Below are 19,926 nucleotides of genomic sequence, written 5' to 3'. Positions count from 1 at the left end.
CTCCCGCCCGTCTGCCCCGACCCTGTTTATTCCACCACACTGTGCTCACAGATCCCCAACACACAAGGACACCTCCCTCCAAGTCTCTTACATCTGCCATGTCCTCACCTTGAAATACTAGGCATCTTCCTCTGCTGACCAAGCCAGAGCTCACCCCATAAGATCATCTACCCAGCCACCTCCCCCCCTCCCTCTGCAGAGCCCCCTGAGGCATCAGGCCCCTCATAAAACACTTTCAGGAGTTGGGGATTTAGCTCAGTGGTAGAGCGCTTGCCTAGGAAGCGCAAGGCCCTGGGTTCGGTCCCCAGCTCCGAAAAAAAGAAAAAAAAAAAAAATAAAACGCTTTCATTTTCCCTCTGGGTGGGCTGATGCAGTACAGACAGGGCTCAGAGTCCCAAGCAGTCCTGAAGGCACCAGGTACTTAGGAGACAGACAGACAGACAGTATAAGAACAGAACAAGTATATAATTTGATGTGCAGCAGTGGCTGCAGAATGAGGCTCCTTAACACAGTCTGGCCTGGCTAAGGCGAAATGAGAAAGAGGCTCTGGATTCTAGGTCAACCAGGATCCACTGGCTCCCTGAAGAAGCCTTTCTTACCCGGCCCGGTCCTGTGCCACTTGCTCTGTATAGAACACTACTCAGTTAGGAGTGAGCGTTCTCTCTCTCTCTCTCTCTCTCTCTGTGTGTGTGTGTGTGTGTGTGTGTGTGTGTGTGTGTGTGTGTGTGTGTCAGATGGCAGACATGAACAGAGTTTGAAGGCTGGAAGGACCTGAAAACAAGCCCTGGGTTCTGAATGGAACCCAGGAGGAGCCCAGTGAGCAGTGTGGCCGGAAACCTCAAGCCTCTTCCCTGCTTCAAATCATTCATGATACTCACTACTCATGGTCTGGCCCTTCCCCAGACCCTACTCTAGGCTTTCAGCATCCCCAATTTTGCCCACTAGCCTTAATCTACACACCCCTTCCTCCACATTCCATCACCATCTGACAAAGTCTTGCAATCAAAGGACAACTCCTTCAGGAAGCCCTCCTAGCAGCAGGGATGTATGTACTCTCCCGCCTCCTGGCACCCCTCGCTCAGGATGCAGGCACACAGGAGGCGCTCAGCAGACTCACCCCCGCCTAGCGCGTGCTTCTTGGGAGTGGCAACTGTGTACATTTCTTATCTCTCCCTGGAAAGCAAACTGAGACTGACTGAGGCATAAATTTTGGCCTAGCCAAGGCCAAACTGTATCACCAGGGCTCTACACTTCATTCCTACACTCAGCTTCCCCAACTGTCCAATGGGGTTGGTCTGTCAACTTTGAATCTGGTACTATGAAAGCACCCAGTTTAGCATCTGCTAGGGGCCCACTGAGCCAAGCAACCACCTCCCCCCCACACCAGGACACTGCCTCCACTCCTCCCCCAACATCCCTCGGCTCCCTAACAGGGAAGGGGAGGTTGCTGACGCCAGGAAAGGCCAGTAGGGAGGTGGCAGGATGTGGGGAGGCCGAGGAAGTCCAGGCAACAGAGCCAGGTCATCACACACACACACACACACACACACACACACGCACGCACACACACACACACACACACACACACAGAGCAGGGGCACTACAGACCACGCCCCCCGACAACAGAGCCAGGTCATCACACACACACACACACACACACACACACACACACACACAGGGCAGGGGCCCCACAGACAGACCACACCCCCAGCAGCACAGCCCACCCCTCACTAGAAGGCTGGGTTGCGCATGTGCATACACACCCTGTTCATCCTCCTCCCAACCCCAGGAGGGCCACTAGACTCCCAGAGCCTGTCTGGGGTACTAGCCAGAAATCAAAAACTGCCCCACCCCTCCACTCCAGAACTTGATGGCCAGGTGGTCAGACCGACCTGGAAACAAGGCTGCTGCTTCTCTTACATTCAGGACACCTCATTAGCACCCCACCCCGAGTATCAATCCACTTGGCTGTGAAACAGGGAGAAGAGTGCTCTCAACTGTGAGCTTCGACAGGATGATCAGGGCACAGCCATTGATTGACAAGTCTTGGTACAGCCGACCTCCAAGAGAAACTGAAACCTCTGACCCCGCCCAAGGCCCCAGCTCTTAACGCTGTGAAGACTCAGTTTCAGCTACCCTAGAGCGGTCTCCCAACTATGGGGTGGGCGGGGCCGGATACCCCAAACCTCTGGCCAGATCCCACATGGGCTGAACAACCATCCCTGTTCAGGTCAGGTCAGCGCGACCCGACCAAGGCCGGGAACACCTCTTCCGAGGCCCAAGCCAAGCAGCCTTGGAGAACTCGGGCTTCCACCATAAGATCTGGTGGGCAGAGAAAATATAGCCCTAGTCTGTCAGTGACTACTGCCCTCCACAGCACGGGCTCCGCGGGGGGAGGAGGGCAGGGAACCAAGGGGGCAAGTCTGGACCGAGCTGCCCGGGCACTCGGTCCCCAGCCTCGCTGGGTTCCAGCCGGGGCCACTCACCGTCATGGCGGCGCCCGAGGACGCTGCACGGGACTCTCGGGCCGGGCTCCGCGGCGCACCCAGCCCGCCGCCCCTCTCGGCCGCCGGCCGCCGTAGCTCCAGCCCTTCCCTTCCCCGGAGTTGCCCCGGCCCCTTCCATCCGCCCATAAAACTTTTTTTTTTTTCAAACTTCCTGGGAGGACCCGGGCGGACCAATGGGCAACTTGGAAGCCCGGGCAAACATTGGCGGGGGTGGCGGAAAGACCAATGGGAGCGAGGGCCGGGCTGGGGGCGGGGCCTGTACGACGGGGCGGGCGGATGGGGCGGCCGGCCGGGCGGGCCCGGCTCCGGCCGTAGTTCGCAGGAAGGAAGGGCCTGCGTGCAGGTGACTCCGCCGGAGACCGCGTAGGGGCGGGACACTCCGGCCGCACAGCCGAGACAGAGAGCCTGAGTGCCCCCGCCAGAGTGATAGATGCCTCTGGCGAAGACGTCAGTGTTGCAAAGCGAACGCAGTACAGCACTCTACTAAAGTTACCCGCGGTGTCAGCATTCGTGCTCCCCTGAGAAGGGGGCTCATTCGTTTCTATTTTACCCATGAGAACGCGGTGGTTCAAAGATGGACCCACTTACTTGGCAGAAGTCTCACGGAGAGGGAGAATTGGGGAGGGTGGGAAAGAGGAGTGGGGAGAATTCTAGCAAGTAAGCTGCACACCAAATGAATTCCGGATTGGTAGATGGAGACGTAAAACTTTCTCAAAGTGCCCTGTTTCCCAGGTGGGACTTTTTGCTAAGAAGTGCTGAGTTCCCGGATGTGGGTGTACACCTGTTGCGCATGTTCCCAGCTCCCTTATCAATGTGCTGTATTTTCTTTGCCTGTGGACGTTTTAACTGTGGTCCTGCAGGTGAGGAGGGACCTTAGAATTAGTTGCTGATTGCACTGGAAGCTTGTGTGGCAGTAGCCATTCAACCGTGTTAGCTTAAGCAAGGAACTTTGAATACGCTATACCTGAATCTCACACTCGACAAAATGAGTCGATGTGATCGCCCATGAATGTTAATCCAGTCAAGTAATTAAAACAACTTCTCTGTCTGTAGTTAGCTTAGGTGTGAGCCAGGAAGCCTGGATCACTTGCAGTTTCAGATACTCTGCCACCTTGATTTGGAGAGGCATTGCTCTTGCTGGCCATGCTGATATAGGCTGGGGGCGGGGCAGGGGGGGGACGGGACAGGAGGATCAAGAGTTCCAATCCAGCATGAGTAACACGTGTAATTCTAGGCTAGCCTGAGCTACATAGCAATATTCTGCCAAACAAGTAAACAAACAAAAAACATAGGGGTGCACACCTGTAATCCCTGCGCTTGGGTGACAGAGGCAGGAGGATCACCACAAATGGTGACTTGAGGGCTAGACTGAGCTTCCTATCAAGACCCTGTCTCAAAACTAAAGAAATAAATGTGTATTGTATATTTTAATGACTGTGGTATTCTGAATCTTTACCCATTTCACAGATGAGGACTCAGAGGCCCAGAGAGCTGAGTTCTTTTCGTGGCATCTCTGTTGGAGTCTCCTCATTACGGCCCACAAATCCACGTATTAAGTTAATTTACTCTAGACGCTGGCCATTTGGTGCCCATTTGCTTCCCACCCGTGTGGGCAATCCTCAGAGGTTGTCAGCCCTTAGAGAGTCAGTGAGAAGAGGAAACCTCCTACCACTAGGGGCCTGGGCTAAGCACCAGCCTCCTGGCTCCTGGCCTCTGAGGTTCACCTTCTGGTAACCTCCACCCAAGGGCTGCAGTGCTGGTGATGGGCTCGATACACTGGATTTTGCCCAGGAATCCTTTATAACCTGCCCAGGACTGTGCTAACTTCTATATGTGCTTCTTCCATATAAGGGACACAATGCTGGACTTTTAGAATCCCCTGTAAAGGCAGAACTTTGGAAGCTAGACTACCGAGTATGGAACACTTTCCTTCCTGCCTTCTGTATTTGCGCGCGCGCGCACACACACACACACACACACACACACACACACACACACACACGTGGGGAGAGAGACAGAGAGAGAGACAGAGAGTTTTCTCTCTCCTGCTACCCCATAAAAAAGATGCCTGGAAAATTCTCTTCAGCCTTCAGGCCTCAGTCTAAACACATTCCAGGCAGACTTAGAAACTCACTGCACAGTGCTCCCATTCCTCACCTACTGGTCCTTTCATCCAAGTACCTTGCTCAGGAGACCTGAGCACATAGTTATAGGATACAGCCCGACACACACACAAAGCTCTGGGTTCCATCCCCAGTGGTGGAAAAAAAATCTTCGCCCTTTATTCCCCACATCTGACCTTTCATCCCGTGCTCCCTGCATCTGACCCCTCCATCTGTGTTCCCCACATTTGACCCTTCATCCCGTGCTCCCTGCATCTGATTCCTTGCTCAGTGCTCCTCATGCCCTTCCCCTTACCTGAGTTTGTGGCTCAGGAAAAGAGACAATGGCCCAAGAGCACACAGACAGGTATGGGCAGAGATAGAATTCCAGGCAGCTTTCTGGGTCCTCAGCAATTCTCAGAGAAGCCCCAGGTCTCTGGTACAATTCTAGTCCACAGATAAAGACATCATTGCCCCCAGACTTACCTAGCCTCAGCAGCCACAGTCTGTCAGGGAACATGATGGGTAAACAAGCCAGAGGGCTATGGGAAGTCACCATCACACGGGTAGGTTTGTAGCTATTTGAAGCTCAGATTGGCCAGAGCAGGCCAGAGCATGGAACAAGACACCTCACTGCTACCTGTACCAAACAGAGTCAGGCACATCCTGCGTGGGACATGGGGCTGGGAATCCAGTAGGTACACAATAATTGCTGGTGGTATGCAGTCCCACACTTCCCTCACCCATCTCTCCACCAAGGTGTTCCCAGCCACCCCTCCCAACCCTGCTGTGTATGGGTGACCTTTAGTTATTTTGATAAGGCAAATCCTGCCCATGCTTGAAGGACCACTGCACCCAGGTAGCCATGTTTGCTTGGCTGTCATGGGTGCCTCTACCCACAAAGAACAGCAGGACAGACTCCATGACATAAATGGGAAGCATTATGGACAGCAACCCCCACTCCTCCATCCCCCTACAGTTTCTGGGCATCCTGAGCTTCTTCCCCTAAATCCTAGACAGTTCCATGAACCACCCTAGCTAACAGATGTGACAGATGTGACATTCAGTGCTCTGACTTCCTCTGTAACACTCTCACTTGGGACTTTGCAAAACCACCCTGACGAGATCCTGACTGTCAGCTCGTTTCAGTGAGCCCAGCGCCCAATTTGTAAAAATTGGTGTCTGCCTCCAAGGGCCCAGCATCAACAAGAAAGTCCAAGAATCACCCAGTCACTGACACGATTGACACCCCCCCCCACCTCCTACCCCTGCCGCCCCAAAGTGAGCCCTTGGTTGCTTCTTGCCTGCTGTGAAGGGGCAGGAGAGGACAAGTCATAGCTATCTCTTCCCAGTGCCCTGGAGGAAGCCCCCACCAGAGGCCCCAATGTTTACAGGCCTCTCTGGGCAGGAGATGGGTTACGTAAGGCCAGATGTTTGTGAAACTGGCCCAGGCCCAAGTCTGAGACACTCTCTGTAATCTCAGAGCCCCTTTAGGCCCTCCTCCTTCTCCCCTCCCCCAACCTGGCTCACTGGTCCAGGCTAGTAGCTGCTGATTGCACATTACCCAAACACCCTTCATCCTGAAGGCTTGCAGGATCTGTGCGCTGCCCCAAGGCAGAAAAGACTACCTTCCAGAGCCTGCCAGAGCTTTGGACCATCCTCTCCTTCCATGAGGTTCCCCCACTCCTCCCTCGTAGCCCCCCCTCCTCTCTTGGCTAGCCCCAGCCTCCTCCCCACTTCCCTTCTCTATCCACCCTCACCCCTCCAACCCCTCAGGAGCCCGCCTACCCTTTGCCACCTGAGGACCCCCAGAGACAGCAGGTATGGATTGAACAGCGCGGGCCGGTCCCCGGGCATCCGCCATGAAGTCACCAGTCGGCCCTTGAGTGGGCTCCCAGCCTTGCCCTCTGCTGGCCTCTTGTCTGCCTGTCAAACAGGGTCCGGTGTTGGCTGTAGGTCCCTTTGGTGGGATGTGGCATCCCTGGCCACAGCCTCCCCTGACAATTCTGTTACTGCAAAGGCCCAGGGCTCCCCCCCACCTTCCCCATCAGAGCTGCGAAGGAGACAACTGTCACCTTGCTTGTACTACATGGTGTTTGACCAACAGGGGCCCTGGGACCCCACACATCCTTGGGATTTGTATCTACATTTTTTTTCTTTTTTCTTTTTTTTTTCTTTTTTTTCTTTTTTTTCGGAGCTGGGACCGAACCCAGGGCCTTGCGCTTGCTAGGCAAGCACTCTACTACTGAGCTAAATCCCCAACGGGATTTGTATCTACAAACCTAAGGTCAAACCGTAGACTGCCAAGGAGTGGGGTATGGGTCACAGACATTTAGCTCATGTGGTGTGTGCCAATCTGGTTCTAACATTAAAAACCAAGAAATCTGAGCCAGGTGTGGTAGTGCCCATCCGTGATCTCAGTACTTCAGAGGTGGAGGGCAGGAGGATCAGGAATTCAAGAGCAGCCTCAGCAACATTGCCAGTTTGAAGTCTACCTGGGCTACAGCAGGCCCAAATTAAAACCGCATTTAAAGAAATATTAAATATGTATTTCTGAGTTCTCTTGAAACATCTAAAAGCTATGGAGGTCTGGGTCTACCAACCTCTCAGCCGCTACCATCTAGAGACAAGGGATCTCACATGTGACCCCAGCTTTCACTCTCATCTGGAGCTTCTTAATCTGCCTGGCCTCTCGGGCATTACCTTGAAAGGAATGAATCATCAGCTTAATACGGATGCCTATGGCAGAGCCCTAGCGAGTCAATTATGAAGTCATCTCTCTTGGGGCAACCGAATCAACCAGCAAAACAGACGGATTGGCCTAAAGCAACAGCAACACAGCAGCCCACAGGTTGAGGAGAGGAGGCAGAATTTCCCTGTCCTCTGACTGGAATCTGTAAGTCTCTAGAATGGTATGTGACGTGTCGAAGCACAGGTACCACGGAGCTTTGGGGAAAAGGCGTGTCCCCATGAGCACACTCCCGTCACAGCCCACGGCCCTGACCATCACATGGCACCATACTGGCTCTCCTCAACTCACACCACCACGCAGAGATGCTCACTACGTGTTGTGAGTAGGAACAGGTGAAAAAAGAACGAATGATGACTGAATGAGGCAGTTAACACTTCCGTCCAGTAGAGGTGGCCTGGGGAGGGGGTGGGGGCTTTCCATGTTGCTAATTTCCTCTTTGCTCACAAAGCCCAAGCTCCAGGAAGCATGAAGAAATCACCCCAAAAGAGGAAGAGTAGAGCTGTCAGGGCCCCTTTTAGTGACAGGAGCCCTCTGTCCCCTCCGCATTTCACAGAAGACTGGCCACCAAGCAGATAGAGGTACATACACTCTACAGAGCCAGGAAGCAGGAAGACAGGGTGGGGATGGGGAGCAGAGGGAGCCCTGAGTAGGGAAGTGGAGTCCTGGTTCTACTTTAGGTCCAGCCACACAGTGGCTGTTGCCTTGTCTGTAGAGATGGGTTGGACAGCACATGTCTGTCCCTAGCTCTGATCAGTGGCTGGCCAGTCTTGGCTACTAGTCACCTCTGGCTTTTCAGGAGACAGCATGGGGAACACTGGGGAAGGAAAAGGCATAGCCACAGCGTCCTCCCTCACGTCTGCCTGTTCTCTGCCTCTGCCTCACTCCTTCAGAGATTTCTGGTGAGAAGAGTCTGTTTGCAGGTTTCAAGGAGGAGTAGGACACAGCTATGCTGCTACAGCCAGGCCCAGGACGCCTTCCCAGCCCATCACCTGCTCTGGCCTCCAGGACCCTGCAGAGCCTCCTTTAACCCACTCTACTACTCCAGACCCTAGCTCCAGGAAGCCTGGTCCAGCCCTCTACACCCAAAAGAACATTGCTCCCAGGAACTATTGGGACCAAACTGTCATTTGCTTAGGGAAGGACAGTGTGCGAGTAAGTCAGAAGCAGAGCCCTGAGCTTCTGACCCCAGGACCATCCCCACCCAGGTCCCCACTTGATGGTGGCTCTGCTGACCACCTCCTCCAAAAGTTCCCCTTCTCAAGAACTCATAGCAGAGCCAGTCTGGGTCACGATGGTCCCAGAGCTCATCCCACCTCCAACCTGATTTTCTTTCCTTTCCCCTCCCCATGTGCCCAAGCTTAGAACCCAACTACCGAATCAGCCTGCTTCTGGTCAGCCAGTGAGTCTTCGCCTCTGCTTGGTTCTGACGCCTCAGGTTCCTCTGGCTGAAATTGGGAGATAAGAAAACACAACTGGGGCTGGAGAGATGGCTCAGCAATTAAGAGCACTGACTGCTCTTCCAGAGGACCCAGGTTCAAATCCCAACACCCACAATGGCAGCTCACAACTGTCTGTAACTCCAAGATCTGATACCCTCACACAGACATACATTTGGCAAAACACCAACATACATAAAATTAAAAAACAAAACACATGAGGCACATAGGCGTGCATACACACAATTAAAAAAAAAAAAAAGAAAGGGGATTGGGGATTTAGCTCAGTGGTAGAGCACTTGCCTAGCAAGCGCAAGGCCCTGGGTTCGGTCCCCAGCTCCGAAAAAAAAAAAAAGAAAAAAGAAAGAAAGGAAGGAAAGAAAGAAAGAAAAGAAGAAAAGATCACAGCTTAGCCTTGGCCACCCCTGTGATTCACCCATCCATTTACCTTCCAAATTTTTCAGTTATTTTCTCTTCATCCAACATCAGCCAGTGTCCATCCAGCCATCCCGGATGTGTCCCACATTACCCTCCTGCCACCCACTGCCCATCACTGTTAGCCACTTTCATTTGATTGTCACCCAGCCATCCATCTACCATCATGTAGACCCCACCCCCATCCACTCACCCGTCTACTCATCCTTCCAGTGGTCACTCATCATTAACTAAACATCCACGCCATACCATCCATCATATTCCACTTAATGTTCACCTACCTAGCCATATGCTCACCCGTCACTGAGCAACCACCACTGCCCATCCCCCACCCGTCTATCTGCCACCTGACCATCACCACTTGGTCATCCTTCTTGTCCATCCATCACCTAACTACTATCCCGTCCACTCGCTCCTGTGTGCCAAGAAGCATCCACGGATTCACTGATCTACCAGCCACTGAGTTGAACATCTCCTCTCTAGCAGGTCTTGGGCTGAGAGCCAGAGGCACAGGGATAAAGTACTCACCACGGCCCCTGACCCCATAGAGCTCATGTTTGCTTGTTTTATGGTGCTGGAAATGGAACCCAGGGCTTTGAGCATGCTGTGTAAGTATGAATATGCAAGTGCTCTCAGAATATTAGATCTGGGGTTGGGGATTTAGCTCAGTGGTAGAGCGCTTGCCTAGCAAGTGCAAGGCCCTGGGTTCGGTCCTCAGCTCCGGAAAAAAAAAAAAAAAAAAAAAAAAAAAAAAGAGAACATTAGATCTGAGGCTTAGATAGTGAACAGACATTTGGCAGGTGACAAGGGATGGCAGAATCAGCAGCAGCAACGGGAACAGCATGTGCAAAAACATGATGTACAGAGTCCTCCAGCCAGCCCCGCATGGTGAGAGCAAAATATGTGGAGGGAGCCAGAGGAAGGGGCCCTGAATAATATGGAAAGCATCTTCATTAGAGGAGGACCTGGAGCCCCTGGAAGGACCAGCAGAGTTCTCTGCTTTGTCATCCATGAAATTCCTTCACGCTGGATTGACTCATGTGTGACATATGTGTTCCTATAGAACTGCAGCCAGGGTGCAGCCACCCCCAACACACACGCACGCACACACACACACATTAGTGCTCTGGGCTAGGAGGCATCACTGGCTTAGCCCCTGATCTGTTCTGGCTACTATCCTGAGTAGCCAGTGAGCACTTCACAGCCTATGTGAGCTACTGAAAAGGCTATCGGTGCAGGGGCTGGGGATTTAGCTCAGTTGTAGAGAGCTTGCCTAGGAAGCGCAAGGCCCTGGGTTCGGTCCCCAGCTCCAAAAAAAAGAACAAAAAAAAAAAAAAGACTATGGGTTCTCCACGACACCCCCCAAGGATCCTGAGCCTCAAGTAGAGGAACCCCAATCTTTCTGACCTCCCATCTCCCCTGTAGAAGTCAAACTGAAGCAAGCCAGAGACCACTGGGAGGCATCTTTGAATCCCCATCCCACCCCCACCCCTGGCCCCTGAGCATCCTGCCATTGGCCTGCCTCTCCATAGCCTAATGCCAACCTGAGACCATGTCATCTGACCCTGCATCCTGGTGTCTCTGTACTGAAATAGACAGTCCACAGGATAGGGTGGGAGAGAGGCTGACGGTGTAGTAAGCAGGGCCTTTGGGGTGGAACACTTTAGTAAAGCTCCTGCAGGTATGACCCCTGGGAAATTCTAAGGAGTGTGGGCCTCAGCTTCATCATCTGTAAACTGGGGACAGTGGCAGCTGCTTCTTCACTGTGCATGGTGTGTATGGCCTACACACTGCCTATGAGCTGGTGAGAGAACTGCCAGGTGTCTTGCTGTCCTGTGGCAGGGGGCAGGGAGCATAGTTTGAAAGAATGGCCTTTGCTGGACATCCTTCAGATATTGGGCAGACTTACCCCCAGGTCTGGTGGGCTGTGGCTTTCTAGGTGATCTATCTGCTCCAGAGCAACCGGAGGTGAAGTTTCTGGTCCACTTGTCACTTTGGTTGTTGGCCACTGGGTGGAGGTACAGGCAGGGCTGGGTAGCTGTGCGGGGCTCTCTGACTGCTGGCCAGGCCTGTGTCCATTGGCTAGGGTGGCCTTGGCCCATCCTTCAGGCTGGGTCTGCGACTCTGTCTTCAGGGTGTCCTCTGTGTCTGAGGAACCCGGCTCTGGTCCTGGAGCTTTGGCTGGGTCACGCGAGTGCCTAGTCGGGTCTTTTTGGGGCAGTCTAGCCTGCAGGAGCTCCAAGAGGCCTTCCCAGTCCAGCCTTGGGAGCCGGGTCCAGGCCCCATCCTCAGGTGCCCGGAGAAGGCCTAGCAGGTCCCTCCAATCTAAGTCGGGTGGCCTCTCAGCACTATACTGGTGTGGGGATGTTCCCTCAGCCCTCCAGCCCATAGCAGTGCCAGCTTCAGGCTGCCGAGCACAAAAGCATTCTGCTGGGCCTGCCCAGGAGTTCTCTGGGGAAGGTGGAGGCTGGTGGGGCCTGGGCAATTCCTGAAGGCTACCTTGGCCCCTTGGGGGCCCCCCCTGTATTCCATTACTGGGAGGCTCCTCCCAGGCCTCTGACTGTCCCCACCTTTCCCTGTGTTCCTGGGGAGGGCCCCTCCATATCCCCTCCAGGCTGGGACCCCCAAGTTCCGGCCAGCCTCCCAGACTTAGGCCCTCCTCCTGGCTGCCCCAGTTCTTTTCTGGGTGTCTGTTAGGACTTTGGGGTCCTGACAGCCCCTCCCGGCTCTGCCACCCTCCCAGAGGCTGCCTCAGGCCTGTGTAGCCACTCTCCAGATGCCTCTCTATCTGAGCCTTCCTCTCAGGAGGCCTGGCTGATGTCCTGGCAGGTGGTGCGATCCTCTGGAGCTGCCGGTCTCCCTCAGAATGCTTCTCCGGACTCTTAGGATGTGGAGGTCCTGTTCGGCTCTGCCGAGTTGGCTCTGCCTGCTTGGCAGAAGGTTTGGTCACCTGCGGATGAGGTGAAGAGATGGGTGAGGCTCCCGACTGCACCCGGTAGCTGACTGTCTTAGCCAAACCCCAGAAGTGAGGCTGTGTCTTCCTAAAAGCTTGGATCGAAGCAGGTGGGAAGTCACGGCTCTGTCTGTGGTGTGCAGCTCTCACCTCTCACACACTTTCCTCTGCTCCAGAAAGAGATCTGCAGAGAGCTGCTCACTTTCCAGACTCCCCTCCGTAAGCTATCAGGTACCCGAATTTCCACCGTGGGTAACTGTGCCATTGGGGTGTGCCTTGCCCTCTAAGTTTCATTTGAGATCCAATCTCTAGACTGGATGAGGCAGCCCCAAGAGCTTGCCTGATGCACCTGTGGCTCTCAGAGATAGCAAGATAGCAGGTGCCTCCGAGGGGACAGCACTGAGGGAATGTCTTCAAAAGATTTGTACAGAGTCCTTCACATCTTACTAAGAGTTTTTGGACCATGGGAAAGAATGGAGTTCAATCCTATGCTGGGGCCCTGCCCTTCTCACAGAGGACCTCCCTGCCCAGGACACCTGCCTGGAACCGAGGGTATTGGGAGAAGCAGTGACAAATCATAAGGGCTGGTGGCTAGCGGTGCTCACCTGCCTGCTGGGGGCAGGACTGGACTGTCTTCGAAGTTGGCTCTGACCTTGGCTGGGCCGCTGTGACCGTCCCTCATCCCGAGCCTGGAAGGCCCCCGGTGCCTCCGATTTCCTATGAGGAAACGTAGCTGTTCCGAAGGGCCCTGGGGACTCCACTCCAGCACCCCGCATTCCCAGCCAACCCTGATAAAAGACTCACTGAAAGCCCAACATGAGGATGACCCTCTCAGGGTCTCAGTTTCCCCTTCTGGAAAATGGGGACATGTAATCTGACTCATGAGGCCATGAAGACACAGGAGTGAGGGGTAGGGAGGAGCCCATGGCTCTCAGCCACCTCATTCAGCCAAGAGCCACCCAGTAGCCAGCCACCCCCCCCAACAAAGGTTAGACTAGTCCTTGTGGGGATTCAGATTTAATGAGCATCTATTGTGTAGCAGGCACTGAGCAAAAATAATCACAATGTTTAAAAAAAATATTTATTGAGCACTTCCTACATTCTAGATGCCAAGCGCTTGTGTGCCAAGAAGTCCCACTTTGTACAGCTACTTTGAGAGGACAAGAGGGGTGAATGTTGGGTACCCCATTTCCCGTTCTTTCTGCCCCTTCCCCGTCCACATGCACACTGCAGATTCCTCGAACCAGCTGCATTCTCTGCTTCTCTTAAAGCTAAACCGGCCTCTCCATCACTCAGCTTCCACAACGCTGGTCCCTTCTTAACTACTGGCTCCTGGCTGGGTGACTAGGAAGAAACTTTTCCCTCCAACACAATGATCCCAGAAAGGTCACTAGCAAATGTCACCATACACAACGGAGGTGACCTTCAGCCTGTGCCAAAATCCAGATACTCGTGTGGGTCGACAAAGAGCACTCAAGGTTATATTCAGCACAGGTTATATTCAGCACAGTACCGCCATTAGAAGGCTAAGACCCGGGACAGTCTGTTCCCTCTCCTGGTCTGGGAGCTACCACCAAAGACCCAGCCTCTGTGAACATTTACCTTCTGTGGGGTCTGACTATTGGACTTCATCTAAACTGGTAAAGGAAAGAGGTGTGTGTGAGATCCCAGGGTCCATCCCCAGTCCAGCAAAACTAAGTAAAGTCAGTGGAGCCATGCCTGTGGACACCAGGAAGAAGAGAAGCTTTCAGTGAGCCCAGAGTCCCAAAAGGAGACAAGAGGAGGGTTGTGAGGGGGTCTGTGAGGGGGGCCCTGAAGGAGGTCTGTGAGGGGGTTTGTGAGGGGGGCCCTGAGGGGGGTCTGTGAGGGGATCTGTGGGGAATGTCTCTCCCAAGTCTGCACAGCAGAAGAACCATGCAGAACACTGCAGAGGTTTGCAGAAGGAATGGACCATGGGCGGTTGATGACACCTGAGATCCCAGTGCTCAGGTGGTAGGGCAGGGAGACCAGGCGTTCAAGCTCATCACTCACTACATGGAAAGTTGGAGGCCAGCTGGGCTACGTGAGACCCTGTCTACCAGAAGTGTGGCGTCAGGCTTTGCTATGGTCCTGTGGCTTTTGCTGATGTCATTAGAATTCGTTCTGGAGGCTGTTGGAGTCCTTAGTAATCCTGAGCTCCCTGGATTCTAAGCTTGAGGAATCCCTGATAAGGTTCCATTTTTAATCAATTTTAAGGCCTCTGAGCAAGTTTCCCCTAGAACTGACATGTAGGAGCTTCGATGAAGCAACGTCTCAAACATGACGGGGACCTAATAAGAAAGTGTAAATGTGAGGTTGGGGATTTAGCTCAGCGGTAGAGCACTTGCCTAGCAAGCGCAAGGCCCTGGGTTCGGTCCTCAGCTCCGAAAAAAAGAAAAAAAAAAAAAAAAAGAAAAAGAAAGTGTAAATGTTTGAGCTCTTTCAAACATTCATTTTCCATACCAACTCCAGCTTGCTCAATGGCCATTCCTCCCAATACGTCTTCCCTTATCCCTCTTGAAGCTTTGAAAGACAGGACTGAAAGCCCTAAAATATCCTGAGACACCTCCTCTCCTGGTGGAAAGCCAGCTCTTCTGCAACAGGTCCTGCCTGGGGCAACCTTTTCCCAAGGGCTGATGTGGCTGACCAAGGAAATGAGTTTCCTCTGGATACTCAGATGGGCCTCTGGGCCTCCAAATGGTGTCAAAGAACCAACAGGGCAGGGTAGCACACACCTTTAATCCCAGCACTGGGAGGCAGAAGCAACTAGGAGTTCTAGGCTAACCTGGTCTACAGAGCACATTCCAGACAAACTAGGGCTACATAGTTTGTGTTCGTTTGTTTTTAAAAGAACCAAAGACACCAAGTCTAGGTGGCCCAAGGAAGACTGTTTTAAAATTCAGGCATCTAATGGGGGTTGGGGGAAGAAGGCTGAAACACCAAGTCAAATGCCTAATGATATGACTCTTCCAGATTTTCTTTGAGAAAAATGTTCCAGGCTTAGAATGAAGTTTGGACAAAGCAGATGCTCAATAAATACATGTCAGAGGAGTAAACTGAAGACGATAAAAATACAACCCTGTACACCCCCCTACCCTGCTGCCTCATAAATTCTGCCTCTCACAAAATACATGCTGTCCACAGAAGGCAAATGGTGCTCAACCTGGAAATGTACTAGACGGAGAAAATATGAGAGTCCAAGGCCAGCCTGAGCTACATAGCAAAGCACTATCTCAAAAGTAACTTTGAGAGGGAATATTTAATAAATGCGTAAACACATAGGTGATCTCTATTACAGAGCCAGCACGGCAGTGCATTTGGCTGCACCATGAGTTCAGTGCCAACTTGGGCTTCAATGAGTCCCTGTCTCCAGCCCATTCCTTCCCCAAAATTGGTTTTCCATTTTTTAAAGATCAAAGAAAGAGACACACGAATGCCAGGGTCGACAAGGCTTCTCTCTTGGATAGTAAATGAATCTGATTTACTGGGATGGGCATTTGAATAAAACTTCTCATCCAAATTCAGATCTTACAGACATGTTGCCTGAGGGCCAGCAAAGAAAAGAATCTTAGGGTGCTAGGGTTGGCACAGTGGTGCACATCTTTAATCCCAGTACTCGGGAGGCAGAGGCAGGTGGACCTCTGAGTTTGAGGCCAACCTGGTCTACTGAGGGAGTTTCAGGACAGCCAGGGCTACACAGAGAAACTGTGTCTAAAAAGAAGGTGCTGGAAATGCTTTAACGTTCCCGTGTGGGTTGTCCCACTCAGTCATACACTAAAACCCACTAGATAATACTCAGAATGTTTCCAGGCTTCTAGGCACCCCTACCTTATTTCTCTTGTTTCTAATCAGTGGAACTGCATCTCTAAAAAAGCCTCAGGTGCTGCCTTCCCTGAGGAGAGAAACCCCAGCCAGATGGACAGGAGGATGGGAGGGGTCCCGGAAGTAAAATGCTACTGGTGACATAGGACTTTCATAGGACACAAGGACTCAGGACTCTGTGACCCTGTCCCTGGAAAGTAATGCCTCACCTTTGAAAGTCTGCAATTCTGGGAGCTTTTCCATAAAGCACATGGCTCTGAGGTGACTATCTCCTTGGCAGGTGTACATTTTGGGATCCATCCCCAGCACCCAGAGGAATAAAGCCCAAGGCATTTATCTACTCAGAGCCGTGGATCAAGCACAGGGCTTGTGTATGCTGCCAAGGGCTTGTGTGTGCTGCTACCACTGAGCTACATCCCCAGCCTCTGACCATACATGTAAAACATGTCTCTCTGGAGTTGGGGATTTAGCTCAGTGGTAGAGCACTTGCCTAGCAAGTGCAAGGCCCTGGGTTCGGTCCCCAGCTCCGAAAAAAAAAAAAAAGAAAAGAAAAACAAACAAACAAACAAAAAACAAAACCATGTCTCTCTTCCCACAATGCACAGAGAAAAAGTCACAGGTACTTTCTTTTTCTCCTTCATGCAGGGAAGAAACACTAAACCCACCACTCTGGATCAAACCCTTCTGGAATTTTGCCTCAATGAAATCAATATACTAATAATAGTCTCTCCCGGAGTTGGGGTTTAGCTCAGTGGTGGAGCGCTTGCCTGGGAAGCGCAAGGCCCTGGGTTCCGGTCCCCAGCTCCGAAAAAAAGAACCAAAAAAAAAAAATAGTCTCTCCCCATTTGACAGATGAGGAAACTGAGGCTTAAGTAAGTTAAATTGCTTTAAGCAGGTATCACAAGATATAGGGTAGATTTGACCCCATATTTGAACTTAGACCATTAGACTCCAGTGTTTTTGACTACCTGACTATCCATAGTGTTACTTCAACCTCAGGAAGGAAAAAAAAACTGATATAGATAGATGGAGAGAGTGACATGCCCAAGACTGTACAGCCAGTGGGCAGCAGGACTTGAACTCTTGCTTCTTGAACTTTCCAACTGTTCTCCTCCCCAGCCCAACCTGGCTGCCCCTGCCCTGGCTCACCTGCGCTCTTGCCCGAAGAGGCGCTCCACCTCTGCTCGGCCAGGGCTGCGGGTACGGCCCTCGTTGCTGCCCTGTGCCTGGGGCTCTGGCCCCCTCTGAGCCAGCCTCCTGGGTGGGGGCAGGTCAGCCAGCATGGTGTACTCTTCCCTCTCCAAGTTATGTCTGGTCTCCCCTGGGGGTGCTGAGCCCCGGGAGCCTGAGCTACCTGGTGGAGGTGAGGGTGCCAGGATACCTACGTCACTAGGTGGGTGGCGGGGAGGAGAGGAGGCTCTGGGTGCATCTCGATGTCCGATGCATACTTGTGGGAGCAGCAGTGGGGAGCCATGCAAAGAGTCAACGGAAGGGGCAAGACTCTCCATACTGGTCCCAGGAGGATCCTGGAAAAAGAGGGAAGGCTCAGGGGCCTGGCGTGGTGGGGAGGAGAAGGAGGGAGCGTCTCTGTGCCCAATACACACAGGAGTGGGAATGTGGGGAGGCTCATGCATTGAGTCTGTGGAAGGGACAAGGCTCTCTGTGCTGGCCCTGGGGAGATCTTGGAAGAAGGAGGGCTCTGGGAACTGGCGTGGTGGGGAAGAGGCCCGCGGAGCATCGCGGTACCCGATGCACACTGGTGGGGGAAACTGAGGAGGATCGTGCTGGGGGGACTCATTCTCAGCATCTGATGTGTCTGGGAGGAAGGGGAAGGGATCGAACTGGGTGTGACGAGGTGGTGAAGTGGCCCGGGGGGCATCACGATGCCCAATACACACTGCAGGGGGCATGTAGGGGGGTTCATGGTGGGGTGATTCGCTCTCAGACGAGCGGGGATCTGGGAAAAAGGGGAAAGGGTCATACTGAAAATAGCGCGGTGGGGAAGAGGCGCGAGGTGCATCCCGGTGCCCAATGCACACAGCACATGGTGGCTGAGAGGGCTCCAAAGAGGTCTGGGGAGCCCCTCGTGGTGCTGGGTGAAGAGGCGATGAAGTCCTAGAGGCACTGGGATGGCCAGGGTTATGAGAGGAGGAGGAGGAGGTGGCCAGGGATGGCGAATACTGCTGGGGAGGGTCATTATGAGCTAGCTTGCTAGGAGCTGAGGTTTGAGGCTTGTCCCCTTGGGTTGGCCGGAGAGAAATGGATGCCCAAGGCACCTGGTTTTGTTTGGTGCGTGATGGTGATGAGGTTCGGGAACTGTCACTTTGGGTTGGCCGAAGGGGAAAGGAAGCCCAGGGGATATCTTTGTTGGTACGGTGGGGAGAAGGATTCCTGGAGCTACTCCCCTGAGTGGCACGGTGGGGAGAGGATGGGCCTGGATTGTCCTTTTGGGTACAGCCTTGAGAGAGGGTCCTGGGGTTGTCTCGTTGGGTGCAGGCGCTTCGGAGATGTTCCCATCTGCTGCAGGAAGCTGTAGTCTTGTCTACTTGGGTAGAAGAGGTCCTGGGGGTATTCTGTGATACGCAGGAAGTTCTGGGGTTATCCTGCTGGATAGTTCTGTTGGGAGAGGAGGTCCTGGGATTGTTTCTCTGGGCACAAGAAGTTCTGAGGTTATCACGCTGGGTGGTTCTGTTGGGAGAGGAGGTCCTGGGATTGTTTCTCTGAGCACAAGACATTCTGGGGTTATCCTGCTGGGTGGTTCTGTTGGGAGAGGAGGTCCTGGGATTGTCCCTCTGGGCACAAGAAGTTCTGGGGTTATCATGCTGGGTGGTTCTGCTGGGAGATGAGGTCCTGGGATTGTCCCTCTGGGCACAAGAAGTTCTGGGGTTATCATGCTGGGTGGTTCTGCTGGGAGATGAGGTTCTGGGATTGTTTCTCTGGGCACAAGAAGTTCTGGGGTTATCCTGCTGGGTAGTTCTGTTGGGGGAGGAGGTCCTGGGATTGTTCCTCTGGGCACAAGAAGTTCTGGGGTTATCACGCTGGGTGGTTCTGTTGGGAGATGAGGTTCTGGGATTGTTTCTCTGGGCACAGGAAGTTCGAGAGCTGTCCCTCTGGGTGGTTCTATTGAGAGAGGAGTCTTGGGCACACAGAGGTGATGTAACATGGGGACCATCTTCTGGAGCAGAGGTCTTCAGGGTCTCTGGAGTGGGTCTGAGGGGAGAGGAAAGTGGAGTATTCTTTCGCTGGGTAGACATGATTCTAGGAGTATCCCTCTGGGATACTCTTGAAGGAGAGGAAGTTCTAGGGGTGCTTCGCTGTGTATCCCTTTGGGTGTTTCGGGGCAGAGAGGAGGTTTGGGGAGTTTCTTGTGCAGAAGCAGCCTGGGAAACATCCCTTTGAGCAGAAGAAGCCTGGGTGGTGGTCCGAGGTCCGCTTGGTGGTGTCCCGGAGGAAGCCTGGGTTTGCCCTGAGCGCTGTCGCTCCAGAGAGAAGTAGCCGCTTTCTGATCGCAGCTTCACCCAGTGCTGGCCAGCACTCTGTCCACCACTGCCAGAATCTGGAGAGAGATGAGAATTAAACAGGTGAGGAGAGGAATCCAGGCAGGACAGAAAACTAGGGCAGCCCCCAACCTACTACTCATAGGCTTCAGCGTCCATTCTAAAGAGACACCCTCTTCCTATTTAGGCCGAGACTAGCACAGGTACCCCTCTGCTGCCGGGTCAAGGCTACGCAATGACTCATGGGATGGTGCCAGATGGAGAAGGCCATGGATATGTCAAAGGAGATCAAAGTTGTGGAAAACGGTGGCCCCAGAGAGGATGAATGAACCAGGAGCATCTGCCTGATGACTTTGGCTCCTCGCTTTTACTTCCTGAGTCAAATGACCACAAATCACCCCCAC

The 19,926-nt window shown here is 53.1% G+C and overlaps 1 protein-coding gene across 4 annotated transcripts in view; it reads right to left on the bottom strand.

The window, feature by feature from the left end:
* The window catches only part of Triobp (TRIO and F-actin binding protein), a 63,360-nt gene that overhangs the window by 28,559 nt on the left and 14,875 nt on the right, over positions 1-19,926 (bottom strand). For 2 of the 4 annotated variants that reach the window (XM_087558213.1, XM_087558214.1), the window contains exon 1: positions 2,487-2,649. In XM_087558213.1, the coding sequence (XP_087414339.1) occupies positions 2,487-2,633 (147 nt within the window). In that variant the 5' untranslated portion in view covers positions 2,634-2,649. 4 annotated transcript variants of the gene reach the window in all.

Source organism: Rattus norvegicus, chromosome 7 (assembly GCF_021556685.1).
Source record: "Rattus norvegicus strain SHRSP/BbbUtx chromosome 7, alternate assembly SHRSP_T2T, whole genome shotgun sequence".
In the NCBI taxonomy this organism is placed as follows: Eukaryota; Metazoa; Chordata; class Mammalia; order Rodentia; family Muridae; genus Rattus; species Rattus norvegicus.
The sequence above is the reverse complement of the archived record's forward strand: the minus strand, read 5'-3'. Positions and strand labels throughout refer to the sequence as shown.